General features: G+C 41.2%; 1 protein-coding gene across 1 annotated transcript in view; it reads right to left on the bottom strand.

The window, feature by feature from the left end:
• RIPOR2 (RHO family interacting cell polarization regulator 2) overlaps positions 1-26,103 on the bottom strand; it is a 95,127-nt gene that overhangs the window by 29,563 nt on the left and 39,461 nt on the right. The window contains 10 exon segments of the mRNA XM_073331852.2: positions 575-723; positions 834-959; positions 2,812-2,855; positions 6,902-6,965; positions 7,933-8,082; positions 11,817-11,870; positions 12,980-13,003; positions 13,555-13,633; positions 14,337-14,492; positions 15,625-15,751. Coding sequence (XP_073187953.2) covers positions 575-723; positions 834-959; positions 2,812-2,855; positions 6,902-6,965; positions 7,933-8,082; positions 11,817-11,870; positions 12,980-13,003; positions 13,555-13,633; positions 14,337-14,492; positions 15,625-15,751 — 973 coding nt within the window.

Below are 26,103 nucleotides of genomic sequence, written 5' to 3'. Positions count from 1 at the left end.
AGCACACTAAGACCTTGTATAGACTTGCAACAATATGTAGAACATGTTCAGCTACATACTGCAGTGAGACAGTCTGTGTCCACACTCGTCACTGTGGTGTGTAGCTATAAATGACAGGAAAAGGCTCTGGCAGCGGGAGGCAACAGGACACTACTCTGCTGAAAACAGCAGTGTAGACATGAGAGGCACTGCCAGGGCCTGTAGAGAGTAGCGTTGCCAATTTTGGTTGGACGTTATTCCTGGAGGTTTGGCAACCCTAGTAGAGAGCCATGTAGGGTACCCTCCCTAGGGTACAGGCATATAGGGCAATCTGCATTATTCTACTTGACTAAGCTGTGCCTTACAGTCTACACTGCTATTTACACCTGCGTTAGCTGGGCGAGCAGTGTCTGTACTCTACATGCTGCCTCAAGTATAGATGTACCTTTAATGACTAACCCCAAGTCACACAGGAAGTCTGCGGTAAAGCGGAAGACATCACTGTCTACCAATGCTCTTCACCAGGGAAACAAGAGGATATGAGATTTTACTTGGTTTTGAAAAGCTGCTGATGCAGTAAAGCAGTTCTACTTACTACCAGGTAATTTCAAGGTTCAGCTTTATAGTGCCAAGGTCATTAATGTCAACAGCAACCACCTGAGGCCGAGCTGCAAACAAGTCCTTTGTCTCACAGGTAACACTTCCCACTAGAATGTGAGTAGCAAGTCCTTTAACTTCTGTGACCTGCAAGGGTAAAGAGCAGTAGTATTCGGAACAGGGCCTCATATTCTATTTCAGCTTTATGGGCAGCTTTTAGCAGCAGGTGGCTAGACCGTACAAATTGGTGTGTTTACCTTAATGGAGATCAGCCCAACAATAAGAGGGAGGAAAACCATTTCTTCTCCATCCCAGCTTTGCTTGCCATTCACTTCAATTTTGCCTTTCAATTTCCATCGCTGGCGGCCATAACGCATGAAAATCTATGATAAAGAAAAGTCCTCTTAGTTCCTTGGCATGCATGCTCTAACCTGTTCTCAGCCGACAAATGTCAGACAAAGATATGAGGAAAAGGGTAGTTTCTGAAATACACCTGAAGAATAGATGCTATGAATGCTGAACTCTGCTTTCCAGCAAACAGGGAGGAAAGTCTATGCGGAAGGGGCACTGCACTGAGTTCTCACATTCATTTAATAATGTAAACCTGCTCTCATAGCACTAGATGTCTTACAGAAATACTTGCTCCTAATGATCCAGAACCCAGGGCAGAAAGGGAAGGCAACTCCTTAATACCAGAAATCCCTTCCCTCTCAGCAGCTGAGACTGAGAAAAAGGAGATGGTGATGTCATTAGTAATACTGCATCACAGCTAGAGATGGACAGACTGAAAAGATTCAGAGGTCAGATTTGCAGAAACACCACAAGTTGATATGCTTGAGAGACACTTGTCCGAATGATCTGAGGTTGCATGGGGAGTCCCATTCTCTCCTCCCCACACAACCTCTTCTGGCCGCAGCTTCACTTATCTACTCTATTATCCCCTTAGCTAGGGGAGAGGATCACAGGGCTGTCTGTTACCTCTATTTTCAGGCACCAGGATTCTCTAGGAGCTGACAGGTTCCCTCGGGAAGACAGAGAGAAATCCTGCATGCTCCAAGATTTTGTGCACTCTGTGGCATAAAGGTAGTGAAGCCACACATTTAAGTGAAGCCCCATACCTAATGCTACATTTTAAAGCAGGGAGAACAGCAGGCCACCCTAGCTGGAGGATCTTGGTATGGGAGAATTAGGCTGCCTGGCCAGTCTTCTGTAGAGGGGACCTGCTACTAGCTAGTGAGCTCTCTGCCCCCTATGGAGGGCCTGCCACTGTAAATAAGAAATGGTGACTGGTGGACTAATAAGTGGGTTTTGGTAAAAGGGGAGGGATCTTTTATCAAACTACTGACTTCCAAAGGTTCTAGTTGGTTTTGATCTGCATCTAATAAAGGTTGATATAAGAATGGCCATACTGAATCAGTTCAATGGTCCATCTAGTCCAGTATCCTGTCTCCAAAAAGCAGTCATTAATGGAGTCTAGAAACTATTTCTGCATCCTGTCCTAGGTGACAGGTACCCAGTCAAAATGAGGAGACTTGAAATCCCCATTATTGAGTTTTCTATTTTTATAGCCTCTTTAATCAACCTGAGCATTTCAGTTGATTCACCATCACCCTCCTGGTCAGATGGTTGGTAGTATATTCCTACTGCTATATTCTTATTATTCAAGCATGGAATTTCTATCCATAGGGATTCTGTGGTACAGTTTGATTCATCTAAGATTTTTACTATATTTGACTCTGAGGCTGAGTTGATTTCACATATAGTGACACTCCCCCACCAGCACAACCTATTCTGTCATTCCTATATATATATTCTGTCCTGGTATTAATGTCCCATTGATATAGTGTTGCTCTAATGGATTTGTTCTATTCTATCTGCCCTGACTGGATAAATGAGGCATCTTCTGCATAGAAGAATTGGAGATTTATGCCAAGAATAAGGTATTGTGAGACATGATTTCTTTCTAAAACAAAACTAAAGACAGACCTATTGTTATCTTAATAGCCATTATCCAGTACTTTGGATCTGATCTTGAAGTCTTCACTGCTGACACTGTTGACACATTCAGTCATAAAGACAACAGTGGGGCTTTTCTTGCTATATACATCAGGAAAAAGCGGCTCTTTCCAGAGGTGTCACCACAATAAGTTACTTTCAGGATCACGTACACAGTGATGGAATTCCCCCCCCCCCCCCCCGCTTATTTTATACTAAGGAAACTGACACGATACTTACCTCATATTGATCTCCAGGACAAAGACGAGCAAAACCAGCCAGACCTAAGAGCAAATGACATTTGAGATCATTTTCAGAAGACACTCTTTATTTAACACCTTGTTCCCTTTCTAGCTCCCTTTACTTGTATAAGCTGAATGCTTAAGACCTGATCAAAACCCTAGCACTCCTTTTATGGCATCAGTGCAGTCATGCCATATGCATCAGCACTTTGTACACCTTTTCTAAGGGAATTGAACCCACCAGTATTTCTTACTGTTTGAGATTCAGGCTGCCTCTTTGGCTTCTATAAAGATCCCACGGATGGCAGGAAAGCTGCTGGGTTCATTTTTTGTTGCTGGGCAACATGAGAGTAGGATGCATTGGTAGTTGAGAGAATAACACAATCACGGATTTGGTTTGTTTGGGGTTTGAATGTCTGATTTATGCTCCTGGCTGGATTTTAACTATAAAGACTTCCTACTAGCCCCTCAAATTCTTTAGTGCAGCTCTACAAATTAGTTAATAAGACAAGCCCCAAATCTCAAGTATCTTCTGGTGAATTGGAAATGCATTTCTTAGCCACTACTACAGCCCCAAGAAATGGAAACTGCATCAAGAACCGAACAGCTTTACAGGGGACATCACATAAGCTTACAACTTCGTTCTTTTTTCATGATCTCTGTGTCAAGGTTTATTATAAATGGTGATCATGTGAAATGAACAAAACTATTTGAATGTAACGCAAGTAGACAGTCATGTTAGAGAGATCTTGGATAACTTGCTGTCTGTTAGTTTGCTCTTTGTTCAGTATATTCACTATCCAAACTGATTCAACTCCTGATAAAACTGAAACAGGTCGCCACATTCAGCAACACACAGCATCCTAGATTGACATAAATGGCATTAAATATATGCCATGACATGTTTTGAGTCAAATTCTGCTCTTGGACACACATATAATTGCGACACCTCTATTAAATGCAAGTATTCAGTGAAGCATTAAGACTATATACTTTGAATTGCACAACGAAAGCTTAGATCTGCAGGTAAATTGATTCCAATACCATATGCAATGTTGCTTGGTATATTTTATACACACATACGGAACACTCATTCATAACCAAGGTTATACTCCAAAACTGCTCTCATTTACACTGATGTCACTTCTCTGACAACAATTAAGTTCCACTAAGGTAATTGAGAGCAGAATCCAACTTAGTATGTAGGGAGAGAACTTGGCTTTGAGGCAGTTAGTGAAGTGGTCACTAAGTACATAAACCTGGTGTCTTACAGGCTTACAATAATACTGTGTTCTATTCTCAAGTCTTGTCTGTAGGTGGCAGCAATCCTTCACAAGCCTAATTTACCGTTTCAGTAAGAGCTCTTCCTAAATTTAAGAAGTATTTGCCATTTGATATAAAAATCCAGAGAATGCCAGTACTGCCAGCCCCAACTGTTCAAAAACCATGAGTCAGGCCTCAAACAAATAATGAGATTGGTTAAAAATAATTAATCTGGGGGGTTCTTATTTGCCTTTTGCGGAGCCTTCAGGGTTCAAGTTTTCAAGCTTTTCTCTGTAAACATGAGGGCTGAAAGCTTGTATTTAAAACATAAAAAAGTGGAGATTCTCATGTAACCATATCACTTCATAAGCTGAGGCTTTAAGAATAACATCTGAGGCTTTAAGAATAACATCTAAGAATAACATGTGTGCTTATCATTATGAGGCTCATAAGAGTTGGCATCACTGATAACTGCTTTACATTTACTTGCAAACAGTTACCAAACAGATACAAATTTATATACAAATTATAAAGAGCAGGATTCTTTTAAGAAACTTTCTCTTCATAGATGCATAGGAGTTTGAGATACACACTCATTTATGTCCCTCTCCCTGCCCATGCAAGACTGTTCCCTACAGCTACTGTACACATCTGCTATTTTTTCACAAGCCTAATTTAAATGGTCTCACATGAGGGAACTTCTTCCACTTTCCTGCAGATTCTCGTATCTCCTTCTTAGGAAGCTATTGCTGATATTTGGCGTAAAAGTCTTCAACTTTATTTCATCCCATTACTCCTAATTACACCTCTTTATATCACCCTAAACAATTCTTATATGGGCCCAATCACTATAGTATAGTCTCTAAGGTGCCACAAGTACTCCTTTTCTTATAGTATCTGAGTAGCTTACAAATTAATGTATCCTCTTAACACCTTGGTTAGGTAGGGAAGCATTATCCCTGTTCTACAGATGGGGAACTGCAGCACAGAGAGACTAATACCTTAAAGGTATTAGTTACCTCACTCCCATGGATTTCAAAGGGCGTGAAGTGCCTAAGTACTTTTGAGGATCTGTGCCTACGTGACTAACACAAAGTCCCACAGGAAATCTGTGGCAGAACAGAGAATCAAACGCAAGACTCTAGAGTTCCAGTCTTTGCTGCCGTACCCACAAAACAAACCCTCTTTTTAAAAAACAAGAGGTGTTTAGATCCAACCTACTGCAGGTAAACCCTATTCTTTTACTACTGGTTGATCATAGTTGGTCATTGCGTTAAGAATCTGGACCTAGACCCTTTCCTTTCACTTCTTTAGTGGGTGGTTTGAGCAGAACACAGCATATTCTCTACTCTCTCCTGAACACTGGGAGCAGAAGAACAACGCAGCCCTCTGTCAGGGCTCATGTTGCCTCCCACTTTCTAATTTATTTATTGTTTATAAATAATTTACGTTTACTAGCACTCTGCTGCTGCTCCCATCTCTACAAAGATGCCCGTATCAGCTAACTTGGTCTCTGCTGGGCAGTATCACTGAACATATCTTATGTAAAGAACATTTTCTTCAGCCCAATAGGAGGGGGAGAGAGAGGGTGGTTTAAAACTGCAGCTCCATCTTTGTCTTTGATCGGGGGGGATTGGCCTACAGCATTTGTTTGAGTGAAGGGACGCAAAAGGGAGTGGTAGGGAAAGTTAGTCTGAAAAGCAGTATGAAAGCACTGTAACAGGTTAACCTGGAAGGAGGATGCCTCTCCCCTAGTATTCTTCAAACGCCTACAGCTTGATAAAAGTATATTTCCATAGAGGCTGGAGAGGAATAGTGGGAGGTTAGTTTAGTTGACTTGTGTGCCATCCCCCAACACTTAGGCCTGTGACAGCACCTAGAGTACCGGAGATAGGTGGCACCATGGCACACACGTGGTGATGTTTAGTACCCCTCCTTTCTACGTGGGAGTTAATCCTGAACGGAAGGCTAGCAAGGCCATTGTCCTTACTTCATAAAATGATCATGATTTTTTTAAACATCATATGCATGAAAATAGAGCGAAGGCCCTTTACCATCTGACATTATTGTTCACTCAGTACAAGTGGAGGAGACTGTGTTGCTCTACTGGTATTAATGCATGACACAAAATAAAAGTGATTTGCACGGACATGACTGGAGATGTTTAAGCTTTTCAGAGACATATATTTCAGCTCCACCCTCAGATCCTAGGGTTACAACAACGTTGCTGTATCACCTGCATTGAACTTCACAGAGAAAATACTGATGATGCATCGTTTATCATTTCTCTTCTCCCAGGCTTTTATGTTAGGGGTTTCTGCATGTAATCAGGGTTTTTATTTAAGTACTCCGTTCCCGATGCTTATTCCTCACTGATGTGCATGGAATGAAAAATTAGGCTACCATAAGGTCCCATTGATTTCACTGGAAGCTTAGGGTTTGCAGGAGATGCAGGGTCAGGTCTTTGAAGTTTGGCCATTTATGACAATAATAATTTCTGCTGCAATCAAAAGACAGTTGCCTTAAAAACTGCATCACACATTCATCTCGATAACCAAAGCAATGCAGTCTAATTACCCAATCTCCCTCAAAAATAGGAAGAATTGTCTTTGAAGAGCTCACTGTACAGAATTGCGCATCAAACTAGTATGATCAATTCTACTGGGTGTGGGTGTAAGTCAGGGTTCTGAAGGCTCAGCAATTGATGTGACAGGAAAAACAAACCTCTCATACATTAAACCTAAATTAGCTTTTGCTCTCAGAAACACACAGAGAGAGCTCTGGCAATTCTGTTTATGCAGAAGGTTTGGGAGGGAGGCAATTACCTTTCATCTTGATGCAAAACTCCCCCAATAGGTTTTCCAGCTCTCCTTCAATGGTACACATGTTCTGTGTTGGAAAAAGGAAGATTGACATCAGGCCAAACTCCCACATTTTGTTTAAAAAAAAAAAAAAAGTTTAGAAAGAAATGATCCCACAATGTTCAGTAGATAAAAATAAGTATCTCAAATTAAAATCAATATGCCAAAGTCAGTCCTGGAATAGACAGATGCAACTCTATTGACTTCAGGTGAGCCAAGCCTGTTTACACTAAGGCTGAATTTGGCCCAATGTTCTTCTTTTGTTGTATTATAATCCTTGCATTGGCAGAACGAAGCGGATCATTTTCCCACCCCTCCCTCCAGCCAAGGATTTGTTCCAAGGTGGATCTCAACATGTTTTTATGCTTTGAGCTACGTGGAACACACTACGAGAAAAGGGGCATTGGACTCTACCCAATGCTTTCTCTGTATTTAAGGAGATTGCTATAGCTGTGGTGGTTGTCACACCTTTCTATAGCTTTTCCAGATCATGATGCAATCGCACGTTAATAAAGTAGATTTGATAATACTGAGTACGATTAGAAATGATGCAGCAGATGTCTTTACACAAATGGGTTCCAAGCTAATGGAAACCATAATGTACTGAAATCTGCAGAATTGGGAAGATTTTAGTTGGAGTACAGATAGACTCAGGGCAGACTTATGCCTTTTCCTGAACTGTGGCCCCAAGATGCATGTTTCGATGGAGATATTGTGGCATTACAATATAATGTCACTGTGCCCACTCCATCCATCTCTGACAGAGTGACAAGCTTGTATTTGCAGGTCTCCCACTGCTCCATGGCAGTAAATACAAAATAGTCCCATAATATTTCGAATCAGTCAAATATTTCAAAAGTGAAAAGTAATTAGCTGCATTGATTTACAGGTGGATCCTGCAGTCCTTATTCCGACAAAATTCCCATTGAAATATATGGGAACACTCCCATTGATGTCAAGCAGTGCAGGACTGGACTAAACAGAGCAGCACATACCTCTGTGTATTCCTTGTAACTTCTGTTGATTTCAGACAAACTCTCTCGAGCACCTTTGCTGGCAGGCGACATTGCAAATGCTTGCTTCATTTTGCAGGCACCCTCACAAAGACGTCTTTGGATACAATAGGCTTCGTACAGCTCATCCACCTAGCAGGAACAACGAAAGCACATTAAAATAAAGAAACCCAAAGGAATCGTAAAATAGGTTCCATTAAAAGGAAATAGAACTGAACAATTCTGAATTTTTTTTTTTTTTAGATACACCAGCGGGTAAACAACTGTAGCTTTGATGCCATCACATTAAAGTTAATAAGGATGCAATACGGAAAAACATCCTCTGCTGTAAAACTTCATCAAGACAACAGAGACTCAGCAATTTGTACTTTAGTTCTGCAGACCTCCAGCTACTGTTTTCATATGGGATTTGTAGAACTCTCTAAATCTCTTTTAGAGATCAATTTCAAGCTTATAAAAGAGCTTGGATTTGACAGCCCTGGGGAGTAGTAATGTCCTCTGTTTGGTTTCAAAACCAAGGATCGCACAATAGTGGCAGTGAAAGAAAGCTTCCTCACAACATACCACTGCCCTGTTGTGGAGGAGTTCTTTCTAGTAGTGGGAAAGTAGCTGAGTTTCCAAATAGAGCCTTGGCCACTATGCTGATACCAGGTAGTGTCAATCACAAGTCCTGCAGCGTGAATGCCAAGACCTGGATGGAGGCTGTGACAGATACTGCAAATACATGCAATATCTTTGGGGACAATATTGCATGAAAGCTATGAAGGTTTATGTATGATTGATTATGTTCTGCTCCATAGGGGAGGGTTACCACAGCTCCTGCAGGGACTAAAAACAGTGAGAGGTGATTAAAGTGAATCACTGAGACCAAACAGCTCTAGAGAGGTACCACCGCCTCCTGTTATCTGTATATACTGATTCAAGCTGGGTTTTCCAGAGACTAAGAAACAAAGGAAAGACTTTTGGTATAAACGGATGAGCTTGAACTGACTCAGAGCCTTCTTTCTGATCCAGCAAACGGACAGGACCTTCTGTCCCAGGGCAGGACCCAACCCTTGCAGAAGGGTTGGCAGGACTTTGATCTACTAGGGCTCTAAAAGACTGATGGTTGACCTCTGATAAGGTTTTAGCATGCATGCAGGAGCTTTTATTTATTAATACTTTTCTGTGTAATGCTTTTACCTTAAGCAATAAAGGTGCTTGCTGAGAAAAAGCTGTGTGGCAACCTGTAACTGCTGGCAATACACTGGTCATAGCCCTTGAGGAGAAAGCAAAGCTCAGGCACTGGCCTTTAGACAGACTGGCTGACTGGGGATATCTGAGTGTAAGGGGGTTGTGCAGCCTTAAAACTCCTGGAGTGGGCCACGGGGGTGGGGAGGATACAGGTACAGTTACCCTGAAACTGTGACAGAGGCCTTTAACTCATTTCATATAGACCACTGAACATCCATTAGATGGTAACAACTTGGGCTAAGATTTTCAAAAGTAACTAGCAGTTTTGGGTGCTGATTGTCCACCCTCTGAAATTCAGGTCCCTTGAAAGTGTCTCACATTGGGCACCCAAATCTCCCTAATCACTTTTGGAAATCTTGGTCGTAGTTATCTCCCAATGTGGGCCAGTTTTAGACCATAACTTTAAAGGAAAAAAGCTCCATATGCTATTAATAATTCCTTATGCTTATCCAACACTCCAACTGTGCTTTTCTTTTAAAACCTTATCCTTCGTGTGCACACTTGTTATAGCGGAGTTATTTGCTGGGGGCTTGCAGCAGTGGGACTTCTACCAGATTCATCTCCTGCAGCTGGCTGCTGAATCTGAACAAGTGGTTTCATTAGTAAAACGAAGTTATTTTAGGAGTTGGATTTTTTTCTGTGAAACTAAAACTACAAGGAGGTTGTCACATTAGTTCTTCCCACTGTTCCTGCTAACAGTGGACAAGATTCAGTTTTTATATATTCCACTTTTTTCTAGCGGATCATGCCCTGCATCCTAATGCTGCTCGGTCATGGATCTTTCACAGCAGAACTTGTCTCTATCAAAACTTGTGTTAACTTGACTTCATATACTACCTGCCACCATGACTTTATTTTTTCTACATTAGAAATTAACCTGAACCAAAACCTGGATCTCCAAACTTTAGGAATGTTCAGATCCTAAATCAAAATTTCCCATTCAGCTCTATCTCTAACAAAAATACTGTTGCCTGTTTCCCAATTGAATGGGAAACAAGAAGTGTGATTGAGTATACCCCATCTGAGCCCCCTCTGTCACAGTTTCAAAAATCGAAGTGTAAAAATCAGACTAACAAGGCGGATTTGGGTTCATAATGAGGGATATAATTTATCTGAGAGGCCTGTAACTAAAACAGAAGGCAGTTTACAAATGGAATACTGCAACAAAGATTAATGGGAGAAAAGGTAACTTTATTAACACTTCAGAATTACAAACCAAGCTTATCTGAGATGCAAGCCCACTGCACTTAATCTTTCCAGCTAGTAACCCTCTAGTCTCCATTCTAAAGAGCTGCTATAAATAGTTTTCACTTGCTATTTATGACCATAATCCGGGTGGGGCCTACCCCTGTGCTCAGACTCTGTGTCTGCACATGTGAGCCTGGTTAAGATGAATTCATTTGCCACTGTAAAGATCTGCCACCTGTTACTACACTTCCTGTTTTCCATGCTTTGTTTCCTGTATAGAATGACAACAGTACTTAACACTGACAGGGCACTGCCGCTATCAGAAGACAGCACAGTTTGTCCTTGTTCTGAAAGATTCTTCTGCTTCTATCCATTTAAAAACCATTTTCCTAAATAGCTGCCTAAGATCTGATGTTATAAAACTCTCTCACACAATGGTCTATTTATTTGTCACCATGGGTTATAGAGCAGTGAACTAACATATGGAGCAAGCAGAGTTGTTTTTATTAGTTCCTCTTATGTTTAGCATCTCTTTTCATAAACACAGAAACCAGTAGCTCTGTGCAGGATGGGGATGGCATAGGAGGGATTTAGATAGAAAATGTGCTTTAGGCTATAATTTTGACATGCAGGTTACCAGCCAGGAAGTGTATTGTTTGGAGAAAAAATTTCAACCTACTGTATTTCTTAAAGATTTTCTTTGAGCCTCGTGATTATGAGAACAATGAAATTAAAGTGTTTTTTGTATGCCTGGTCACTCTTGTATATAACAAGCAGCGTGTGTGTTTTTTAAATGAATCTCAGTAGACATTTCATCTATCATATAAGTACATCATTTTGTCAAGTTGGGGAAAATGTTAATTAATATATATATTAATGACTAAAAGAAAATATACTGTGGGTTTGATTCTAAGGCAGACTGATGTATATCTAGAATACACCAACTGACTTGGATGGAGTTATTCCAAGTATATGCCGGTGTAACTGAGCAGAATTTGGCCCAGTGGAGTAAAATGGTGTAAAAACTAGTGTTGAAATCCAGAGGACACTCGCAGTCTGACTGTGAGACTTTTAATATGCAATAGATCAAATTGTGAACCTAAACTTCTTGCAGGTGCAAGTGTGCCTTTACTTGTATCTTTCAAGGAAACTTATGATGAGATCTTAGCTTACCCATGAAGGGCCTGACCCTGTATTTCCTTTGCACCCATTGTCAGTGGGAGTGTTTGGTGTGCATGTCGAACTGGCGAACCTCAGAGGTTTTAAAGCTTTTTAAAATCCTTTCTTTGTTTCTGTCTCAGGAGTCATTGCAGTACTTTAACTGCATCGGGGAGAGGCAGCGAGGTGGGTCCCTCTGGAGTGGAAGCTTTCACACTAGGCAATGGTTGGTTTTCTTAATAATATAAAAGCAGATATAGAAGAAACATGATAGAATTGTTCATTACCATACTAATGTGGAACTCCAGCCTTCTCATATATCTTTCTATCGCTTTGATTTGCTGCAAATAAATAAGAGGAATGAGAGACTTTTTCCATTAGCTCAGATGATTGTATTTTTATATAGATTCCTTGCAGAAATCTTCTCTTTAGCTGGTTTTCCTGTCTCAAGCCATTGTGAGCTTCAAAGAGACTCTTCTTCTCCAAACTGTGAAGCTTTCTTTCATTCTGGAGAGGTTTTTGTGTATGAACCTCAGATCAGGTGCTTTATCTTAACGTAATTAGTCTTTCACTCAAAAGTAGAGCTGGTTGAATTTTTTCCATCCCAATCTATTTTGTCCAAAAATGGTTCTGACCAAAACACAAACTTTTATGGACAAATTTTCATTTAAAAATATTTTTTCAATTAAAAAAAAACCTGAAAAAATTTCATTTTAAATGTGTATGTTTTCAGTAAAAAAATAACTACTATCAGTTAGTTTTTGGTTTTCAAAATGCCAAAATGTTACCAGAAGTTCTTTGAAAACTCAAAATGTTTTGGTTTTTACATTTTTTTTCTTTGTTTTCATTAAAGTTTTGGGGTGTTTTTTTTTTTTTTTTTTACATTTCCCTGTGAAGAACAACTGCCATTTTTCAACCAGCTCTCCTCAAAAGCTTGAAGGCCTTTGCTTTTTGCAGGATCAGTAGTGAGTGTACAGACTAGAAATACTCTGAAGACTTGGTGGACCATTTGTGTAAGTGGGCACAACTCCACTGAAGTGCCCTAGCAGTATATTTGGCCGTCTCTTAATGAAGAGGTGGCAGATATACGTCCAAATTCCAGAGCAAGTGCTGGCTGGAGCCGAGGCAGTAGCTATCAGAGGTCGTTCTCCACTGACTTTCTTTGTATGTTTCTCTAGAGTTTATTTTGGGGGTTACCATTCTGTGTGTAACCTGCCTGAAGCGGGTTCTTGCTGAACTCCCTATGGATTGTTTCTGACCCCTCAGGACTTTGATCCTACTCCCACTGAAGTCAGTGGCAAATCCTGCCTGCCTCTCCCCATCGGTGGTATCTGATTAGAGAATCGGGCTCTGAGAAGCTCTTTGTGCCCAGCTGTCTCCAGGTCTGGGTACATATCACTCAACTTTTAATGTTTTCTTTGCAGCACCACTGCCCCAGAGGGTAACGTACCTTGTCTAGATCATACAGCACTCCCTGCAATAAAGAAAGGGAGATGATGATTAGCTTTCAGAGTAGCAGCCGTGTTAGTCTGTATTCGCAAAAAGAAAAGGAGTACTTGTGGCACCTTACTGACTAACCAATTTATTTGCTTGTGTGTCATACGGTTTCATTGAATGATACACTCCCCCAGTGCCCTATTATGTTTAAATAGCTGAAATATCAAACAGGATCCTGGGTGGGAGCTCACCTAGGGTGGTCCACTGTCCCTTAGTACAAGGGATGTCCCTTACTTTTTCATCTCTGTACAACAAGTTCAGGAGTTGCTGAATGCGGCAAAAACCAACAAGAAATACCCCTGCCGAATGTAGGCGAGTACTGTTTATTATTATTAGTGATGATGATGATAGTGGGAGGAGGGGTAGGGTGGGGGTGCTAAGAAAACAGTACTTTTGAAATACAATGTTGACAGCCCTAGAAGAACTGCTTTCCTTTAAAACTCCCTTGTCCCCCCTTTTCCTCCGATACCTTGATCTGTGCAAGTAGCATAGAACACTTTATCATTTGAATCGTCGGATAACACATACCAGCCGCGAGTTTCTTTTCATGTCTTTTAACTGAGTAGTTAACTTATCCAGCTCTGTCTGGTGAACTTCCAGATACTCGCTGTAAAGATAAACCAGAAAGGGAATCATGAACTCCGCTACACTTCAGTACATAGGGTGCTGATTGCTGACCTCTGTGAAAGGAATATTTGTGTAACAAATAGTTATTCTCATCACATACTGGCTTAAACAAGTACAACATGTTTATACTGACCTGACTGTCATAAAAACTCTCCATATTTCCCTAGCGCTTTGCATGTGCAACTCTCTCATGCTTCACACCAACTAAACAAGCAATAGGAACATTTCTTTAGCTCTTGAGTAACAGGTTAACGCTTTCAAGTACATTTCACAGCTAGGTTTTGGGAGAACTAAGCTGCTGTTTAGTTTGTGGGTTGCCTCTGTCCAATCACTGTCCTTGTGCCTATCTAACAAAGGCATTACTATGTTCTGTGATGTTATCTTGTATCACATTGTGTGGTGTGACTCTCCAATGTGATGGGAGGTAAATTTGAAGCAACAGTCTAGGGGTGAAATCCGGGCCCTATTGAAGTCAATGGGAGTTATGCCCTTGACTTGAATAGAGCCAGGATTTCGCCAAGTGTGTTTTTGTTTCCTGTGAACAAGTGGGTTTAACACAGGAGAGCAGAAGTCAGCAGTTGGATTTATCCTACCATGACCCAGGCTCCCCACTCCCATGACCCATTGCTTCCACTCTAAAGTAGTAAAGAAAGCTTCAGACATCCAGTGATAAATTCTCTTACTCCAATCCATTCTTTAAGGCCCTATAGACCTCTTCCATCCTTTTAGGCTGGGGCTCTTTGGAGGCAGTGCTGTTCTTATGCCCCAAATTGTGCGTTTTCTTCACCTTTGCTTGGGGCTTCTTAAGTGCAGAGGAATTTTCAACAAACGAGTTACACCTGCAAAATGGACATGAAAGGAAAACACTATCAATCACAATGATCTTAAAGGACTGTTGCCTGATGTTATCTCTTTTGGCAAAAGTAATCTTCTTATAGTAGTGCCTGCTGGAGGACTGTTTGTTTACAGGTTAAGCAGTATTGTGCTCAGGCTATTAGCATCTGATGTTCCAGTTGCTGAGACTTGAATGCCATTCTGGTAAACAATAGCCTGAGGCTTGCCCATGGCAGACAGCTCTATACATCTTATACTGGGTCTGTCCCATCCAGCAATGCTAGGGAATCATAGAGCCCCGGGACTGCAAGGGACCTCGAGAGCTTCTAGTCCAGTCCCCTGCAGCAATGCCTAAGCTACACCCAGTTGGTGAGAACAAAGGCAATTTTTAATCATGCAAAACCTATATGCTACTAAATAGCACTGTCTTGATGTTTGCATGCACAGCACAACTGTGCTCTTATCTCAGCCACAGCCTCTAGGCACTATTGCACTGCAAATGAATAGTAATTTTACTATATTTATATGAATCACACACTCTCGTGTGGCTTCTCAAAAGTCCCACTGAATTCTTGTTTCTTCTTGTTCCCTGCTTCACTGAAAGCTTAAAAAAAAAATCACAGGATTTAATCAAGTTATCAGTAATTTACATCTACACATAAGCGAGCTTCCCAGCCTGGGTCAACAGACTCAGCTAAGTTAGTGGGTCTTGCACTATCGCCCTAAATAACAGCTGCATAGACAGCCTTTTGAAGTGGTGGTGGCTGGGGTTCCGAAGCCTGGGGAGGGAGTGGATTTCAGGCAGTTCTGAACATTTTACAGGTTGAAAAGATCATATAACTGTATAATTTAATGGACTAAAATCTATATGCCAGCAAAATTCCTCTGAGATTGAGGCCCGAGGGTGAACCGTATATTCATAAAAACAAAGCCCAATAGATTCCCGGCAGTGAAGAGACAGGGTGTCTTCCTTCTTTATTCTCCATGCAAGACAGCTGAGTCGCAGGGAGAACAAACAGTCTGAACTGCAGCACCCAGATTCAACTCGGGGGACAGAAACCAAAAACCTTCCCGTCTCCAATGCGAGTTTCAATTCTTGATCTGAAAGCTTCCCCCCCCCCCAAAGATGGTACTTGCCTGGATCGTCTTTCTTGAAGACCGCTGAAGCCAGCGAAGGATTGACTTCTAATAATCCCATTGGGACCACCTGGGGAGAATGAATGTGATCCTACTGACATGATTTCCGGGAGCCTGGAAGATATTCCTGCAAGATAACAGAACAAAGATTAGTGACAGTGGTAAAATACAGACAGGTTGAAGACAGAGACGACTCTGCATTCATCAGAAGTGATAAAGGGTAAATGAATCCCACAAGGTGAATAGAGTCATGAGATGATTAGATGTTTACAAGCCTGACTCTTTACTTCATAGTCTGTTTATACTGACAGCTCAGTTTTCAGAATAATAACAGGAATGTCTGCAAAGGCATTTTCTCTGTTTAATTCTCATGGAAAATACAAGGAATGGTCAGAGTCTTGCAGTTGATTTGTTCACGTTACTAAGAACTAAACTCTACCAATTTGCACATCTTCCGTGAATTCCAGGATAACATCTATAAGAGCAGCTTTCTTGAAAGAATTACATTCTAGATGTAAAAACACAGGCTACAGAGAAAAATGTAGTCCATTAGTTTCAGCACAGGACTGGAAGCCAGAATCTTCTGAAACCTAATCCTAATTCTGACACAGGCTACCCCTGTGGCCTTGGACTAGTCATTTAAATGCTCTGCCTCAGTCTTCCCATCTGTGAAACGGGAATACATAGTTACCTACTTCATAGGAATTACTATGTGTTGAGAGCTCTGAAGAGTAAAACGGCTAGGTATTATTACAAAGACAATGATGAGGGTTCATTGAAAAATATATGTAGTCCTAAACCTGTTCTCTTAGCTTTCCTTATCTCAGTAACTGTTAGCGTCTTATTGCAGAGAGAGAGAGAGAGAGAGATAATGTGGGTGTATTGCAGGAACTCTGGGAAGGGAAGGGAATTATCTGTGTGGTGATAGAGAGGAAAAAGTGCAATTCATCAGACCGTCTCTTCTATCTTCTGTGGCAAGAATGTTGTCTATCCCATTCAGCATCCTCAGTGAAATGAACTGGAGATTTCAGTTAATTTCCTAGTAGTTTATTTATTTATTTTTTTAAAATGTGGACACCTGTCTAACACAACTGACTCTTTGGCAACCTCAGCAGAGAGGTAGGGGCTGAATGGGCAGTCAGGGAGACTGGATGACCCTCATAACCTTAGGGTTGCCAAACAACCCTGAAGCACCAAGGCAGGGCATTGTGGCTCAGACTACATTGTTGTTGCTGTCTGGTGGAAAGAGGATGACTCCTTGGGCTGATAATCTAGGGTCTTTCACAAGCATTAAATGAATTTACTAAAAATAGGCACTGGAACTATGTAGTAGCTTTATCCTTACTGCCTTTCAGATGCACTAGCTGAAGAGAGTTAATTCTATTTTTGAAATGTCACAGGCAGCCCAGTTATATTTTGATTAGTAACTTTTAAATGGCCAAATACTCTAAGATTTCATTAATCACCACTGGAGGCTTTGCCTTCTCTGATACAATTTCAGAGGGAATTCTATTTCGCAAGAAGAGGTGCTTTTACAAGGAGCTTTGTGAAGCTCTGCCAAAAGTATTTCTAGCCCCAGGAGTGTTGTCACTATTACTAACCTGAAGATTTCTGTGTGATGCAGCCAGCATTGATCTTTGTGATTCAAAAGCCAGAACTGATTGGATTCTCATGGTTACAGTCAATCCAGAGTAGACATGATCTCGGTTTTGTGATATGCTGGCCTTGTAGTTGCATCAGGCTGTGACCATCTTTCATCTTTAACATAACTACTAGATCTTTGTTAAAGAGCCTTAAGAAGCTCCATTAATATCTTAATGAACTCTATGTGCCTTATTTTTTTGTAAGCAGGAACCGAAAGTGTCTGTCTTGAAATGGACTAAATGTACTCTGTAATACACAGTATGCTCCTTAAATATACAGAATGCGTATTAGGTTTTATACTGGTTATAGCTCATTAGCCAAATCTTCAGATTGTGCAGGGCATATGTGAAAAGGAATGAATCGTCTTTTAGTGTAATATTTTAGGAATACGAAACTTGCAAAACTTTGTGCCACGCCCCTTCTCACAGGGCTTCCACAGATGCCTTCTGTACATCTGTGTCTGTGCCATAACTGCATGAAATCTTATATCATGCCTTTTCGTTAGTCCTGTAATGCTTTATTATTAAGCAGAGCAGTAACTATTAATAAGAATAAAATTTTGATCTAATTTACGTAATGGCATAAATTTCCTCTACGTATTACTGGAGATACTCCAGCTTGACATCAGATTAACTGAGACCAGAATCAGGCCCTACATTAGGATCCAATCCTTCAAGACAATGGGCACCTCCTGTACTGTGCCAAGTTTCTCAGCTTCCACTTGATGATGCTTAGTACCTGGCAGGAGCCACTCAGCACCTTACAGGATCAAACTCCTATATATGAATACAGTACAGAGTCTAAACATTCATTAGAGTCTGAGTCAAGTAGTTCAAACCCAGCTGAGAAACAAGAGACACATAATGGGGAACAATCTGATTACAGTACTTTCAGGTACCATGCTGCAAGTTTAAGATGTTCTCTCTATTTTCTCAAATGACTTTAAAACGGTTAATCTGTGCACTGCATGCGGCAATTTGTATTGCTTTAAAAACAGATTCAAATCAGTAATAATTGTTCAGTGTTTTCCTGATTTGACATGATGATTAGTGCATCCCAGACAGACTCTAGAGATGGTGTGAAGGTAAAAGCTAAACAGCTCTGACAGTCAGCTGGGTTCAACTACAGTAACATTTATACAGATCATCAAATATTCCTCAAGAAAAAAGCAGAACAAAACCAAACTAAGTTTGGTATTAGTCATGAGGCCTTGGGCTATATCTGATGAGGTACTGCAAATTCAAAACTCTAGTCAAAATGCTAACAATTATCTATTCCATCAGGTCCCTATTAGTGACAAAAGAGTAAAAACCTTAGTGTGACAATGTGTTGATTTAATAAATATTTATGAGTCTAAACTAAAATATTTCCTGAGTGTTTGTGTATGATAGATACACACACAAATATTTTCAGTTGTCATCAGTAAAAAGGAAATCAAAGATCATTTTTAAAAGGGAATGTTCCACCTAACTTTTCTTTTGTTAAAAATATTTTGACCAACTTTACTCTTCATGTTTTGTGCCGATTTATTAGCTGTGAATCTACTCGTGAAATCCGCATGAAGTGTGGAACAAATACAATTGATGTTTACATTAAGACCTGTCTACATCTACTTTTGCTTTGTCTTTGTATGAAATGGAAAAAATCCAATTCGCCTCTCAGATCCGGCAGTTAGAAAGAAAACATCTTTTTATTTTTGAACTGAGCAAATTAAAAATGGGAGTATAAAACATAGACCACCACCACCACCATAATGTCCTTAATTGAGTCACTTTTCAGAATAAAATAGCATTTTATGATGAGTCTCTTAGTATAGGTTGAAAATATACCAGTCATTTGGGAGGATACTCCAATTTTATAATGTGATTATGCCTGTATTTTAGAAGAAAAGAAAAATTCCTCTCTGCAGCAGAGCTTCCAAAACAGCCCATGAGCTGGGACTTTTTTCCCCTTCTCAATGACAGCAGATAGCAGGAAACTGCAGATAATTGACAGTGTCTCTGTCCCTGGGGAAATAAAAGCTCCATCTCTCCTTTCATTATAGAAACAGTGGTGAAACAGCTGGGTTTAAGCTAATTAGAAGGGAAGGTATTGGAGGGAATAGTCCTTCTACAGAAGGACTCATTTTCAACCAGTGAGAGTGTGTTTTCTATAATGCCAGAATATTTGATAACCAGTGTTTACTTAGACCTGAGCTAAGTGAGTGGTAAATATACTCACAAACATGTTTGCTAAATCTGACTGATGATACAGTACTGGCTGTATACTTGTACCCTTTTTTGTTTGTTTTTCCCATGAACAATTTAGCTAACTGCATTTTGTTCACCTACATTTTTGGGGAGGACCTATTGTGGGGATACATGTGCAAGTCAGCTTATAAACAGGCAAATAACTATCTTGGCACTGGGAAGGTTCCCCCAGCCACCTGATATATCCTGACTTCCTGTGTTTTGGAGTTAGAATAATCGAGGCAGAAAGACCATAAACAGGACAGTGAGAAAACCAGTGATTTTCAAACAGACTATGTCAATACAAATAAGTGATCATTTAGTAGCAGCAGCGAGTAGGACAAGTTAAAAGAGACAGGGGGGCTCAGACAGCAGCAAACTCCCTTGCCTGGAGATACATGATCCAGCCCCAGAATTTAGAGCAAGGTGTCTAAACTGAGGCCAGATATGGAGGCAGGTGGAATCTGCACCCAGGACCAATGACAGTATAGAACCATCTTTACACAAGGCACAGGGCCATGTGTGTGGTTCTGCAAACAAATGGGCAACTACTGATGCCAACCTTTCTGAAGCTGCAACAGGAACCCTGTCCATCATCAGGAAAAGTCAGGGCTAGCAGTAGCAGTTCCAGCCAGGAAGGCACACCAACAAGCACAACAATTATTTGGTGTGAACATAAGAGAAAACTATACGTAGATAGTATATCTATACGTAGATAGAACGATACGGCTTGTATCTTTTTCTCTGACGCAGCTGAGGAGGAGCTCGGCTATTCTTAAATCTGAGGTTCACACAAATAGCCAAATACACTACTCCTGTGCAAGGAAGACAGAAGGGTCCTAAGGGGATGCTGACATCTAATGAAGTCATAACTGAGGGTAGAATTTAGCCCTGTGAGTTTATATTGCATACTAGACCCTATTCAAGTCTCGCTGAAATCAGTGGGCATCTTCCCATTAATTTCAATGGCAGTTGGACAAGGCTGATACTGTGCTTTCCACGGCTGAAGTGATTTGTGTATTTGAAATCTTGGCTATTCACCAAGGATTCTTTTGGACTCTGGCTCTTTTGGGATAATTGACTTATTTGTAGTGGATCCATAAGCACCTCGCAGCTTTATGTCAATGGAAAGTTTACTTGTCACTTTGTGAAAGAGATGATCATTTTAACTATTTGTGACATTGCTTGTTAGTCCACGGTTACTTCAATAGGAGCATAAAGGGGCACACACCGGTGCAGCCTAGTGGTCAGGCAGGGGTTGGCAGTTTGTCTCCCTCTCTGACATCACCTCCCTTTCCAGTTATAGTTCTATCTTGTGGGGTCTGTCCCTTCTTTGGTGGCTCAGCCCATTCCAGTCCCGGTCTTTTGGCATATATTCCAATCACAGAGAAGTCTTTCAGCACCCTCACAAGCTTCAGGGCTTCCACTTTAGTTCACCTTAGAAGTTGAGGTCTGGGCCTTTGAACATTCATGGTCTTCCCCAGCTGGATTCTCCACTGAGATAAAGGCTTCTATTGTTGTCCCTTCTGTGGGAGTTGGTCGGGGAGTCTACACCCACGCTTTCCACTGGGCTCCAATCCGGGGTGCAATGGTTGACAGCTAAATTCTGCACCTTGGGGTGCTAAGCAGCTGCTTCTCTGTATCCCTTTCTACCCAAGTACCCTTTCCCCGCCACAGTAAATTAAAGAACCACAAATAAAGTTTCTGACTTTCACAATCAGTCACCAATCTCTCCTTTTCAGGCTTTATCAGGACTCTGTTGCCAGGTGTCAGGCAATGAGAGCTCCTGGGCAGTACTTCCCAAAGCTCAGAGCAGAGATCTACCCCCTTCTACCACCTGCTTCCTTCTGAGCTGCTGTGCTTCCCTTTTTAAATGCCACCTCCAGCATGTGTTGGCTTTACAGGTGCAGTAGTGCAGGGCCACCTGGGCCCAGAGTTGCTCCTTAACCCCTTGTTCTCCACGGTGGGGTTTGTATGCCTTATCACAAGGGATTGAAAAGCCGCAGTCACTTCCAGACTTCTCTTGTAAGCAAATATTGTGTGCCAAGAGCCTTATCGTAGTAAAATAAATGAATAGACACATGAAACTCCCATGGCTGTAACTTCCTTGCAAAAAGAAATTTTATATATAAAAGGGGAGTGGGGGAGGAAGATACCATTAGAAAGGAAAACTAACACCAATCGCTTTCTTTAAACATATAGTTATTGCAACCAAAACTAGAGACGGTTCATTGGCGCAGCACTGGAGCGGCGGTTTGCCTCCAATGCCTTGTGGTAGGTGTTTCTGCAGCTCCTTCACTTTGACCCTGCACGGCAGTGTGTCATGTTCATGGTCCCTTTCTGTCGTGCATCATGAAATCTGTCCATAGGTATCATAATTCCTACGGCTGGAGCGCAGTTGGGACTGGACAGCTTCCTCTCCCCAAATGCTGATGAGGTCCAGCAGCTCAGCATTGCTCCAAGCGGGGGATCACCTGGTGCGTGGAGCAGGCCTGGCCACGGGGAAAGATGCGCTGAGACCACTGCATGCGTCCCTGAGCAAACAGGAAGGGGACATTCAAAATTCCCAAGGAATTTAAGGGGTGAGGCTCACAGTTGGTCATCTGAGGGTAGGGCAGTAGAGTTCAAACCGATGACCAGAGAGGCAAGAACAGGCATTGTGGGACACCTCCCGGAGGCCAATCACAGCGCTGTAATCGACCAGGGTGTCTACACTGGCACTGTGGTATTGTAGCCCCGGCGCAGAAAGCTCTACGCCTGTTGTCAGGCTGTTTTTTTTTTACAGCTCTGCAACTGTACAGTTTCTGCGCAGTAAAGTGGCTTGGCAGTGTGTACCCCTCGGGAGTTACACTGCAGAAATCTGCTTTACTGCGCAGAAACTTGCCAGTGTAGACAAGGCCTGAGAATGGTCTTCCAGCCACTTGTGCATCCACCTTCTAGTTGGTTCATCTAGGCTATATTTCTCTAGTTTGTTTATGAGAAGGCCATATGAGACTGTATCAAAAGCCTTACTGAAGTTGAGATATGACATCTATTGCTTCCCTCCTATCCACAAAGCTTATTACCCTGTCAAAGAAGGATATTAGGTTGGTTTGACATGATTTGCTCTTGACAAATCCATGCTGACTATTTCTTCAAAGGTGCTTATACATTGATGGTTTGATAATTTGCTCCATTATCCTTTTCAGATACTGAAGTTAAGCCGAGTGGTCTATAATTCCCTGGGTTGTCCTTATTCCATTTTTTATATAGGTACTATATTTGCCCTTTTCCAGCCCTCAGGTTTCTCTTCTGTCTTCTCCACGAGTTCTCAAATATAAATTGCTAATGGCTCAAAGATCTTTTCAGCCCATCCCTTAAGTATTCTAGGATGTGTTTCATCAGGCCCTACTGACTTGAAGACATCTAGCTTGTCTAAGTAATTCTTAACTTGTTTTTTCTTCATTTTACCCTTTGATCCTACCCCATTTACATTGATGTTCACTATGTTAATTGTCCAATCACTGCTAATTTTTTTGGTGAAAACTGAAACAAAAAAGGCATTTAACACTTTGGTCATTGCTGAGTTTTCTGTTATTGCCTTTCCCTCCTCATTTAGTAATGGCCTACTCTCTCTCTGGTCTTCCTCTTGATTCTCATATATTTGTCAAATGCTTTTTCGTAACCGTTCATATCCCAGTTTAATCCCATTTTGTGGCTTGGTCTTTCTAAATTTGTCCCTACATGCTTGTGTTGCTTTTTTATATTCATCCTTTGTAATTTGACCTAATTCCACTTGTATGACTCTTTTTTGAGTTTCAGGTCATTGCAGAGCTCCTAGTTAAGCCAGCATGGCCTTTTACCATACTTCCTGTCTTTTCTTCACATCGGTTTAGTTTGCTCTTGTGCCCTTAATAATGTCTCCTTGAAAAACCGCCAACTCTCCTGAACAATTTTTTCCCCTTAGACTTGCTTCCCACAGGATCTTACCTACCAATCCAGAGTTTGCTAAAGTCTGCCATCTTCAAGTCTGGCGTCTTTATTCTGTTTTATCCCTTAGAATCATGAACGCTATCATTTCATGATCACTTTCTCCCAAACTGCCTTCTACCTTCAGATTCTCAACAAATTCCTCGCTGTTTGTCAGAATCAAATCCAGAATAGCCTCTCCCCTAGTTGTTTTCTCCACCGTCTGTAATAAAAAGCTGTCTCTAATGCATTCCAAAAACTTGTTGGATAATCTGTGCCTTGCTGTATTATTTTTCCAACAGATGTCTGGGTAGTTGAAATCCTGCACCACCACCACCAAGTCGTGTTTTGGATGATTTTGTTAACTGTTTTAAAAAAAAACAAAAACAAATCCTCATCCACCTCTTCTTCCTAGTTAAGTGGTCTATAGTAGAACCCTACCATGACATCACCCTTGTTTTTTTACCCCTTTCATCCTTACCCAGAGACTTTCAACAGGTCTGCTTCCCACTTTTGTCTGCTCAACCTCAGTGCATGTGTATACATCTTTGATAGGCAAGGCAACACCTCCTCCCTTTTTCCCCTGCTTTTCCTTCCTGAACAAGCTGTTCCTCCCTTCTATACCAATATTCCAGTCATGTGAATGATCCCAGCAAGTTTTTGTGATGCCAATTATGTCATAATTGCAATTATTCACTAGTATTTCTAGTTCTTCCTGTTTATTCCCCCTACTTCTTGCATTATAACATAAGAATGGCCATACAGATATCTAAGATGTTTGTTAGATTTCCCTTCCATGTTCCCTGTTGTCTATTCTTTGTCCATGCTGTGATGTCCTATGTTCCCCCAGATTCCTTCACCCAGGTCTCCATGCTTTGGATTTACCTATGGGATTTTGTCTCCTGCCCCTGTCGAACCTAGTTTAAGAATAGGAGCACACTTTATTCTATTCCACATAGGTTTTTATGCTACACTCATTACTGTAGTATCTGAGTGCCTTCCAGAAGTGCATTAAGCAAAATGACTAACATCGGTCACACGTTGTTTGTTCTTTCATCCTCCCCCTAGAGGGGGAAGTGTGTGTAGTGGTGTGTCTTGTTGAGATAGATTCTTTTTAAATATACATGTTGCAATGTGTTTATATTGCAGAAGGCAAGGTCAAATACATGTGCCTTGCACTTGGAGTGGAAGGTGTTAAGGTTTGTGATGGTCCTTGTGATTGGGTTGCTGTTCTCTTCTGCTGGGTAACAGGCACGTGAGCACCATCTAATGAACCATACTTGGCTACCAGAACAAAATCATTTGCACTTGTTCCATCCGAATCAAAAGCAATGAGATATTCCTAAATAACTGCAGATATATATTAAGCAGCACGCATCCCAGGACAATATCTACTGGTGCATGGCTGGTATGAGCTGTGAGATAAAGTTAACTTGAGTATATCGAAAAAAACAGCTTGGTGAGCTCGTATGGTTTCAGCAATATTGCTGTGGAAAACCAACATTATAGAGATTGAACTTTAAATGAGAGAGCTCATTCCTTCTGACTGTTGCTGCTGGATCACGACTGGGGGTGAAGGAGGTTGTTGCTGCCTCCAACAACAGTAGGTATTTGAAGGAAGGCTGCTAGAAACCTCCTCCCATTTCCAGCAGAAACAAAATTGCTAGGCTAATTTGTGTCAGACAGCTCTGCCTTTCCTTACTGACATATGGAACATCATCTCAGAGAGACCTTTATTCAGCATCCGGGGGGTTCTGAGTCTCATTTCTTGTTCCACTGAAAATATTAGTATTGGGGGTAATTTATCTGAAGTCTTGTGTCCCTTTTCAGTTTAAACAGTCTCCATGTCAAACGTGTTTTTACAATGATGCATTTTATTGTATACATTTTAAAAACTAGTTTTGGTGGACTCCTGTTTTTCAGACTAAACATCAGAGGAGAAGTCCTTAGAGAATTCACCTTAAATATTTGCACACGAAGCCCAAATAAGTGAAAACTTTCATTTTAATAACCCAAGTTAATAGCAACATGGTAAAGTAATTTGGGTTTAAAAATATAGGGGGGTCTGATTCTTACACTCACTAGTTTTATGCTGATGTAATTTCACTGACAGCGGTAGAACTAGGTCAGACTTATGCCAGTATGAGAGCAGAACCGGTGCTAGGATTTTAACCTGACAATATCCCCTTCAAATTTTGATAAAATATACCTTTGGGGCTAAAACCGGCTTGCCTTGCTAACATGCAACTCCGACTGATGTCAAGCAAGACAAGCAGTATTTGTCCCAGTTTTTGTGTAGTACCATAATTAACTCCTTCCCTGCGGTTCCCTCCATTGTTTTATTCACTCCTTTTCTTGGAGTGCTTAATACGTGCCTGCTTTCTTGGGCATCGTAGCAGAAACTGTCCTTTCCCCGGCTTGCTTTGCCGTCAGAGAAATATGGGCAGCTTTTTCCCCCCGTGTGTTCCTTAACCTTGGTTTAATGCACACAAAACAGAGTTATTTGGCTGTAACTAGGCAAGGAAAAATGATTTTCTGTAGGTACTAAGTGGCTCCCACAGGACAAATGGGTTCAGAGTACCTGCCCTCTTTCTTATTTGTTGCCTCTACATTTGTTTTAAATGGACATCTGGACTCAGAGTATGAAATGCAGTCACTG

The sequence above is a fragment of the Lepidochelys kempii genome, chromosome 2 (assembly GCF_965140285.1).
Source record: "Lepidochelys kempii isolate rLepKem1 chromosome 2, rLepKem1.hap1, whole genome shotgun sequence".
Lineage (NCBI taxonomy): Eukaryota > Metazoa > Chordata > Testudines > Cheloniidae > Lepidochelys > Lepidochelys kempii.
The sequence above is the reverse complement of the archived record's forward strand: the minus strand, read 5'-3'. Positions and strand labels throughout refer to the sequence as shown.